The 10452-nt window shown below is 38.9% G+C and overlaps 1 protein-coding gene across 1 annotated transcript in view; it reads right to left on the reverse strand.

Moving 5' to 3' along the window:
• The window catches only part of LOC107595952 (transmembrane protein 132C-like), a gene marked incomplete at its 3' end in the record, with an annotated part of 201144 nt that extends 196630 nt beyond the window's left edge, over window positions 1-4514 (reverse strand). The window contains exon 1 of the mRNA XM_016286553.1: window positions 3848-4514. Coding sequence (XP_016142039.1) covers window positions 3848-3947 — 100 coding nt within the window. The remainder of the gene's footprint in view (window positions 1-3847) is intronic.
• Window positions 4515-10452: the final 5938 nt, after the last annotated feature.

The following is a 10452-nucleotide window of genomic DNA, read 5'->3' on the forward strand; positions in this document are numbered from 1 at the left end:
CCCCCCCCATCCCCATCTTTTCTTCACTGTCATCTCTATCTGAGGTCATCAGTATGATAGAGTTCAGGTAAACACTGACAGAATCACACTTTCTCCCAATTTGCATAATGAGGCCTATTTGACTCTAATTATCCTAACAAGTAGCATCACCCCTAAGCCTCTCATCGCCCTCTTAATGAGCATTAATTATTCCATCTACACAAACAAGAGCCACCTCTAACACCTCCAGTATCCTCTTTTTTTCCCCTCCTTCACTCTCCCTTTCTCACATCACTGGAGAAAGAACCAAGCCTAATCGATACAGAAAATTGCTGTACTGTAGAAAAAGAGAATGATAGCCAATTAGTAACACAAAAGTGCAACTCTAATTTCCTGAGCCAATACCATATGGCTACAATACATCCAAAAGAGAGCGCGAGAATATGTGCAGTCTAGCTGATGATAATGGCAATAATTTTTCAGGCAGCCTGAGGGCCATGTACGTGTTAAATGAACTACTGGCCGAGAGTAGTTAATGACAGAGAAATACCTTCCAGCAGCCTGCAAATAGATAGAGCAAAATGGAGGCGAAGAAACAACTTCTCAAGAAAGCAACTGAATAAAATAGAGCTATGCATATATTCGTAAGTCATAAATCTATTTATTCATGCCTTCTTTATCAATCCATTGAGTCTTGATTTTGCTGCCAATTTGTAACACAGTCTGCTTTTCTTCTTCAGTCTGGCTTTGTATTTACCCACATGCTCTTCCCTAATGCAAAAATCTCCTTCACAAAGTCACAGAATGAGTGAATGAATTAATAAGTAAAGCGGAAGTATGTGTGCGTTCTCACCGCTCTACGCAAATTTCAAAAGTCCCACGGTACAGTCATGCTCCAGTGATTTAATGATTTTTTTACCCTCCTCTTCATTCTTCCTTTCTGAATCCAACTGAAATCAATTTGCTGAGATGAAAGTTTTCAATTTTATTACTTTGCAAAATGGGAACTCGCTAACTGGTCTTTCTGCAGCTGTAATGGAAAATCATTTCGGTCTTAGCAAACTTCTTTCTCTCCGCCTCTGAGGTTTAGAATTGACAGAATCGCATTTAAGTATTTCGTATGAAAACACAACAGAGGATTTCTAAGGAAACATTTACCTTTAGACTCCCAAATAACAATGCTTCTTTGTTCGGGGTTATAGAGCTATCTTGGAAGTGGGGCTATCAAAACTGATGAAATTTCATGCAGTCACTTCTAGGAAAGTGAAAGGAGAAAAATAGAAGGGAGAAATGAAAGAAGAAGGGGGGAGAAAGAGAGAAATAAATCTTTCCTTTGGGAGTTTTATTGTCTTCCTCTGGGTCATTATCTCAATTAAAAACATAGGAGATAATGATCACAGTCATTACTTTCACTCATCTGCCCCCTCCCGTCCACTATCCCTCCTTTCTCTCTGGATGCCAATCTGTGGGGAAATACCTTCTTGATTACCCCTCTTTGGCTATGGATTATTAAAAGCACACACTCACAGCTCTCACACTTCTAGCTGTGAATCTTGAATTTAATCTGATGAATTTAAGAAACAAAGCAAAAATGCACTATTTATTGCTTTGCTAGAAAGTTTGTCAGCAAGAAAACCCACCAAGGGGGTGTGTGTCTGTGCGCATAAGCATGCTTGAATGCCTGCATGACTGTGTGTGTGTGTTTGTATGAACGAGTAGAGAGAGAGAGAGCTAGCAAAAGATATTTAGGCTTCACAGTCTCCCTAGAGCAAATCATCTCCCTGGTGTCAGCCAACCTTCAAACATATGGGCCCCTCGCTCGGCCTGGCTCGCAGACACAGTCAGTGTGTGTCTGCACGTGTACAAATACGTGTGTGTGTGTGTGTGTGTGTGTGTGTGTGGCAGGGCAACTGTGTTTGACAGCCTGATAGTCTGACAGTTTTAATAACACCTCTGGTTTTGTTACAACTGTTCAGGCCTGCGGTTGAGCCCCGAAACACACAGATATCTGCCCTCAGACGCAGAAAGAAGGGGAAGCTGAAGATGAGAGATGTTTCACAGTCAGTTTTCGCACAGCTAGGAAAATTAGCTTTAAGCCCTACTTGGAAGACGGTCCTTCTGTAAACATCCATCTGCTTTTGTCAATTAAACTCCTAAAACTCCCTGAAGCAACAAAAACCTTTCATCCCACAGATTTACTGATGGCGTTGCTGAGAACAGGTGCGTTTTCGGGCCTTCAATTGCAGACAAATTGCAGATTTGGTGTAACTCACTCACAGATCTGTCTCCTCAGTCATCAAACACTGGCACATCACACAGACACATGCACATTATAAGCTGTTTTATGCTGCTTGCTTCTATTCCTCATATGCTGTGCAATTTGAACAGTATATCCTACTATATGTCAGCAATTCTGTAGTCTAAAAGAAAAAAAATTTAACAACTGGCACTTTCATAATCATACTGACAGACACTAACCTGCAAACACTGCACAGTTCTCTACAAACACAAATCTGCAAATATTCCTGTGGATATTGCACAGTTCACCGGACTCAATTCCATGCATTCAAACCACATGCCACTTTTTGCATGCAGTCCATTACACACAGCAGTATGAGGCCACGTTTGCTGGGAAAGAGGCTGGTGGGAAAAAAACGTAATGATGCTGATGACAGTTTCAGTGCTTGATCAGCAAGTGCTGTCTCCAGAGTCAACAACTCTGATACCATCCAAGCCCTCACACACTTGGACAATCTTGTCATCCCTCGCGTTGGAAGATCTTCAACACATACTTTCTAATTTTGCAATCCCCCACACTTTCTGTCTGTCTCTATCTCACCCCCACAGCCTAATTGTTTGTATGACATATCCAGTTTCAGACTTGCTGGGATAGTATAAGTAAAAATAGATGTGAAGGCCACTGTGGGTCCTCAGCTGGAGAGGATGAATAAAAACAGCACACTGCTGGGACACAAGTCTGCTCATTTCATCACTGCCTCTTGCTTCTGTGGACTGTGAAAATAGGGTTGCTCACCTTTAGCACAGCAAATATCTGTGTGTGTATACAATACTCACTCAAATATAGCAGTACTGTCCCCTTAAACTGTTTAAAAAGGCTAAAAAATGAAATGCATCTGTGTTACTTACCACATCAGCTCATTTAACAAGCTTTTATAAATTAATGACATAAACAGAAAATACTCCTGTGAGAAGAAATCAAGCTTACTTTCATTTACACAGTAAGATGTTTTTGAATTTGCGCATAATAATCTAAAGTAAAAACAAAAATAAACAGCTCAAGCATTGCACATCACGCACTCTTCCTAAATGTCCGGAGGGGAAAAATATATGCTCGTCTCACCATCATAAAACTGTTATTTCCGAGCAATATTTCGTGCAAGACGCTTCAATCATCCTATTTCTACATCTCTGTCTTTCCAGCTAACTACATGCATGTATAATTCATGATAAGACTGCAAAACAACAAGGTGAGAAACCAACATTTCTATTATTTATACGCTTGGCACAACAAAACCACACCGCTGCTGTCGCTGCGCGCCACAGTCTCTTCCAACGACCAAACGCACGAGTCACTTACCACAGAAGTGTGTGCATTCATCTATAAATATTTCAAGTGTAAATTAAAATGTTAAAATGGGTCAAGTGGAATAGAGAGCAACCTGCACCAACTTTTTGTTTTTGTGTGGCATTCGCGCTACAGCCGTGAAAGCGCACTGACACTGGGCTTAATAACAAACAGTTGTTTGAATACATAAAGGATGCTTGTCATTTTTATCATGCTGGTTATATTTATTCTGCACGATTGCATCTCGCAACAAGTTTTGGATGTGCGTAAATGTTTCTTTACCTCCGTGGAGAGACGCGACGAGGAGCGCGTGCAGTAACGCCATCCGTACAGCGATCATCTTTGGCTTTCTGGGTAGTAGTATAGTGTCCAAAAACAACATTATGAATAGTCTAGTGTGATAAGTTGTTGAATAAATAACATAATCCTGTGAAAAGTCATGTGATATAGTAACTGGTTCGACGGCAGATTGGCGTTGCTGCGGTCCCCAAAAATCCGTGTCCTTTAACTATCACCAAAATTCCGTTAGAAACGAGAATGAAACCCTTCACTAAAGTAGTAAAGCGTTATTATCAGCCAGGGAAAGTCACTGTCATTGTTCCTCTGGTGGTGTTATTATTCCTTCAATAAATGAAGTTTGAAACACAAGTATAGAGGTCCGGACCGGTGGCGTAATGAAGTCACGCGCCGCAGAAGTTGGTGGTGTTCTCCGCGCGAGCTCGTGTAGACGCGCGTCCTATGAATCCGTCTCTTGGCGCACTGAAGCGCAAAACCACCGGCGTTCGCCGCTGACGCTCTCTGAAATGTTCCCATCGCTCCTGTGACGCAGCTTTTGCGTTAACATGTCTGATTTTCCTCTTCGCTTTCCCTAAATGAACTTCCTCGCGTAGTTCTCCTGAGACAGAAAGGCCAACAGTCAAGCTGGCACTCCAGCGCTAAGAGCGGGAAGCGCGTGAAGAAGAGGCGAAAATGGATGACAGCTTAGCTAGCCAATGGGGTTTTACGACAGAACAGGTGCGCTAAAAAGACAGCCAATCACAAGCAAGGAAAACCCCTCATCCCTGCAACCGAGGCTGCAGACAGATTAACAAAAACATTTTTCATTTTACAAAACGCAATTTTTACGCACTGGGTTCTAATGTTTATTAAAGGAAGGAAAATAAATATATAAAGCTTTTATGCACAACACAAGCCTTCCAAGACCGGACAGTTTGTAATTTAGATGTTAAAGTTCATTTATGGCTGTACAAATATGACTTTGGTACATAGTCACATGCTGACAGGCTTAAAATAAATATACATTTTATCTACTGAAACTAAAAAAACATAAAGCAACCAAAATTGGTTTGCTGACCTTAGCTGGTTTAAAATGGTCTCCCAACCCGATTTTAATTGTCCTGACCATCTTAAAATTCTCAAAATCCCTCAAAACTAGCCAACAACCCAGAGTAAAGACCAGATAACCTACCTAGGTTGGTTTAAGCAGTTTTCTTATTCTACACTATACATTTTCTCAGTATATGCATACCCTGGGAATCAAACCTATGACCTTGGCTATATTATTAATATATATATATATATATATTATTTTTTGTTTTATTTATTTATTTATTTTTTAAGTATAAGAAAAAGCCTATTTAGTGGGAACCTCAGCATAAGTAAGTGTGAGTCTCTGCTCAAACAGAGGAGCAATAGGGACCCCTAGTGAGGACTAAATGAATAACTTGTCTCTGTGTGTGTGGTCTAAGTGGCACAAGAGATAGAAGATTTGAAATGTCTTACCACCTTCCTATTTTTCCTCTTTTTATCCATGCATTTGAAGTTTTGATTTGTGAATCTACTATAAAGACAATAACATAACAAAACATGAGTTGAAATAAAGCACTCCTTTGATATCCACCAAGACAACTGCATCTGTACACACCATCTTTTTTTCCCTCTTTTCGGTTAAATGCAAAACTAATTCACTTAAAATGAGGCCTGTTAACTCTTTATCTACCTTTCTGATGATTACAGGAGCTGTTTTTGTTTGTTTTTTTGACCATGCTTTATTTTTTCTTTGGCAGGCGGAATATTTCCAGCTATTGAGTGTGTGAATGATGAATGCAGCAAGTGAATCCGATGCATTCTGTTTCTTCCCAAATCTAATCGCCAGGCCCAGCTTTTGGGATCAATGTTTTTTGGCCCAGATTTCTGAATGCGCTGCATTGTGTATTTAGAACAAATACAACTTGCTGTCTTGTATCTCTCTGTTTCCCTTTCTTGCCTTCTTACCTTCCTCTAGTATATGCGTATACACTAGCACACAGGCATCCATAACTCTCAAAGACCCAAGCACTGATATTCATGATTTTGTTTTTTTCACACTTAAACATGTCTTCAGGAAGCCATTAGTTAAAAAAAACCTTTCATTTAGGCAAAATTTGCATTGGGTATTTTTGGAGAAACATTGCAAAATTGCAAAGCTGACCATTTAGGGTTGCAAAATTTCCCAGATATCTTTTTGATAAAGTAAACATTTTGAATTCACAACAGTTCAGCATTCAACAATAACAGTAAGGATATAGTCATGGAAAGTTGAGAAATTTCACTATTTGACCATTTAAATACTTTAATGAAATCAAATCATATTTTATAGGGATGCTCAATATATCGGCCACCATATCGGTAGATAAATGTTCATTTTTACTGTAATCGTTATCAACCCGATAGGAACATTTGTCTGATATATTAAAGCTGACAAATTATACATTATTTCCTTCAGAGACACTACAGATACACACTGTTCGACATGATGGTTTTGAATTGCTTGAAATATAATTGAAATCACTTCGAAAAGGAAAATACAGTTAAGTGCAACATGAGTTATGATTATCATTATGATTAAGAACATCGCTGTAAAATAATGTTTTGGAATCTTTGTGCGCCCGTGTTTTAGTGTGTACAGGAAGAGCGCATCCACAACAGAGCTACACCTTCAGGGCTAGCTCAGTTAAGTTTGCTTGTGCATTTGCAGACTTTTGTGCAACTTTAATATTGTGCCTGTGCATTGAAAGTTTTCTTCACACTTAAACATGTCTTCAGGAAGCCATTAGTTAAAAAAAACTTTCATTTAGGCAAAATTTGCATTGGGTATTTTTGGAGAAACATTGCAAAATTGCAAAGCTGACCATTTAGGGTTGCAAAATTTCCCAGATAACTTTTTGATAAAGTAAACATTTTGAATTCACAACAGTTCAGCATTTAACAATAACAGTAAGGATATAGTCATGGAAAGTTGAGAAATTTCACTATTTGACCATTTAAATACTTTAATGAAATCAAATCATATTTTATAGGGATGCTCAATATATCGGCCACCATATCGGTAGATAAATGTTAATTTTTACTGTAATCGTTATCAACCCGATAGGAACATTTGTCTGATATATTAAAGCTGACAAATTATACATTATTTCCTTCAGAGACACTACAGATACACACTGTTCGACATGATGGTTTTGAATTGCTTGAAATATAATTGAAATCACTTCGAAAAGGAAAATACAGTTAAGTGCAACATGAGTTATGATTATCATTATGATTAAGAACATCGCTGTAAAATAATGTTTTGGAATCTTTGTGCGCCCGTGTTTTAGTGTGTACAGGAAGAGCGCATCCACAACAGAGCTACACCTTCAGGGCTAGCTCAGTTAAGTTTGCTTGTGCATTTGCAGACTTTTGTGCAACTTTAATATTGTGCCTGTGCATTGAAATATTGTGTTTATTTTTATGTAATAGTCTCAGATTTTTGTACTTTTAGCCTTTTCCCCATTACTAGCAAGCTGTGGCAGTTAATACGCTCATTTTTCCCATCAAAACTGTTGTTGTGATAAATTTCAGAGTTCATAAGTGTCAGAGTTCAAAAGAGCATATACAAATTAGAGGGGGTTTGCTCTGCGTGTCAGCGATACTAAAAATCACAATTTCTTCCACACCACAAAGTAATCTTTAAACCACTTTTGGGACACCATTTATCATCTTGGGAGACTACATAATGATTAAGTTAACAAAAACGCATCGGTAGATAAATGTTAATTTTTACTGTAATCGTTATCAACCCGATAGGAACATTTGTCTGATATATTAAAGCTGACAAATTATACATTATTTCCTTCAGAGACACTACAGATACACACTGTTCGACATGATGGTTTTGAATTGCTTGAAATATAATTGAAATCACTTCGAAAAGGAAAATACAGTTAAGTGCAACATGAGTTATGATTATCATTATGATTAAGAACATCGCTGTAAAATAATGTTTTGGAATCTTTGTGCGCCCGTGTTTTAGTGTGTACAGGAAGAGCGCATCCACAACAGAGCTACACCTTCAGGGCTAGCTCAGTTAAGTTTGCTTGTGCATTTGCAGACTTTTGTGCAACTTTAATATTGTGCTTGTGCATTGAAATATTGTGTTTATTTTTATGTAATAGTCTCAGATTTTTGTACTTTTAGCCTTTTCCCCATTACTAGCAAGCTGTGGCAGTTAATACGCTCATTTTTCCCATCAAAACTGTTGTTGTGATCAATTTCAGAGTTCATAAGTGTCAGAGTTCAAAAGAGCATATACAAATTAGAGGGGGTTTGCTCTGCGTGTCAGCGATACTAAAAATCACAATTTCTTCCACACCACAAAGTAATCTTTAAACCACTTTTGGGACACCATTTATCATCTTGGGAGACTACATAATGATTAAGTTAACAAAAACGCCTTTAATTAAGAGCTGTTTGTGATGACTACAACGATTCCCTAAAATAATGAAGGCACAATGTGGCTGTCGCTAGAGGAACTTCACCTAGCCTTTAGAGAGGACAGCAATCAGCAGAAACTGCAATGATCCTTATTAGAATAAACACACACACAAACACTATAGATACACACACACCCATGACACACCGAACATGAGCCCCGGTGCAGAAAGGCAGCTCCGTGCTTGTTGAAACGTACCGCATATATTAGAATCTCATTAACAATGGGTGAATTGCAGGACTCAGAGGGCATGCTAGCAGGCACATCGCTGGGGCAGACAGACCAGCAACACCGTGTTACACACCACAAGGCTCTCATGAAATACAGTTCATTAGTTAGTGAAACAAGCGCTCGTAAGCTCAGACGACACTAGCATCCAAATTACAAAGCCTATATTCCAATTAAGAAAGGAAGCCACACACAATTAAATAATTAACTGATGCAAATGAACGCCATCATGTAGGTCATCAAACCAATTGTGTTTGCAGTGCAGCGTGCAGCACTTTTGGCTCTCCTGTGTCACATAACGAAGGAATCAAAATGAATATTACAAAATACACTCATAAGTTTGTGATATGTAAATAAGCTGTGGTTCATCAAATAAGTAATTACCTATAAAACATGTTATCTCGGCCTCTGAAATAGACGAAATGCAATCAGTCTTTGAAACGAATGCTTTTCTTTCTCTGCACAGAAATGAATGTTTTCCTGACTGAGGGCCTCCAGCCCTTTCAGGATCTCTTACAACCAGATCAATTACGCTCTTGAAAAGCTGTTGTTTAAATGCGCGTCTCCTCAGGAGATGCAATTTACCACTGAGCATAAATCAATGCCGACGAGAAGGGCTAATTCAAAGCCCTCATTTCATGTCAATTTGGCCCTGACCGTGGTCCGTTTATAATGACTGAATGTGTTGAGAGTATATTACCCGGAACGGAGCCACAAAGCGTGTGCAGTCATAACTTCCTGGTCTCTTAGACTTCAAAAGCACATTTCCATATTGCGCCTGTCCGGAATGATTTGTTTACTAGCCTCTTTGGATGAAATACGGATGTCATGAGTCATCAATCTGCACACGACTGGAGGTGCGAACGTTTCTTTGAACTGGATCTTGTATTCAGGAAAACGTTGAGTACTCCACCGAATCTAGAAAATGCAGCCAAATCCTTTCCCATATTCAGGACCAATCTGTTACTGGCTCATCTGAGACCCATAATGATAAAACAGAGAGTGGAGATAAGATGCAGGACATGACTATTAAACTGGCATGCATGTATTATCTGTAATTCAAAGAGAGGATTTTTCAAACTCACTAGAATTTGGAGCAGATTGCGGGTCTTTTGTAAGCATTCAGAAATTTTGAGAGTCCTTGTCTGGCCCTGTTGCATTGCATCTAATTTGACGGATAAATCACAGGCTAGAGGATTAATGTAGAGTGCAGAGGTAAAAGATCAAAGGTTAAAGTGAAGAAGGTAAGATTGAGAGGAGGTCACAGCAATGGGAAATGTAAAGTGAGGAAGTATTGCCTCTAAAAATGGAAGCTGGAGCCATCATGCTGTAACGTGAGCTATTTATGGGAGACCGAATGAGAACACCTAGTCTGGCAGTTTACCATTTTTTGTAGCCAACAGAGAGACCACTGAAAACAAAGAAAAAAAACTGCATGGCCTAGTGATTCCAAATACAGAACATCATTATGACACATACAAAAAATGCATCTGAAACACAGTAAATAATGATAATATTTAAGAGCTGAGCAGACGAGAATGCCAACTTAAAGGCGTAATTCCCAGAGAGAAACATACTTTAAGTTCTGATGTAATGTGTTGGGGTCATGTCAATTAAAGAAATAAATTGTTATTGATCATAGTTGTAAGTGTGAATCTTCACAATTTAGGCATTTTGTGTTCTGTTGATGAAGAATAGTGATTAAGCTTGCCAAACTAAACTATTGATTTTGCTGGTAAATGAGGAGACAGATTATCTCAGCTACATTTCCACTAATTCTCTGGAGCTGAGATTCCCAAACAAAAGGTTTGTGAACTGTGTTTATTCACATGCAAACCGCTCGTGCTCCAGTGTTGTCGGTGTCTCA

Source organism: Sinocyclocheilus grahami, unplaced genomic scaffold (genome assembly GCF_001515645.1).
Source record: "Sinocyclocheilus grahami isolate Dianchi unplaced genomic scaffold, SAMN03320097.WGS_v1.1 scaffold211.1, whole genome shotgun sequence".
NCBI classification, from domain to species: Eukaryota; Metazoa; Chordata; class Actinopteri; order Cypriniformes; family Cyprinidae; genus Sinocyclocheilus; species Sinocyclocheilus grahami.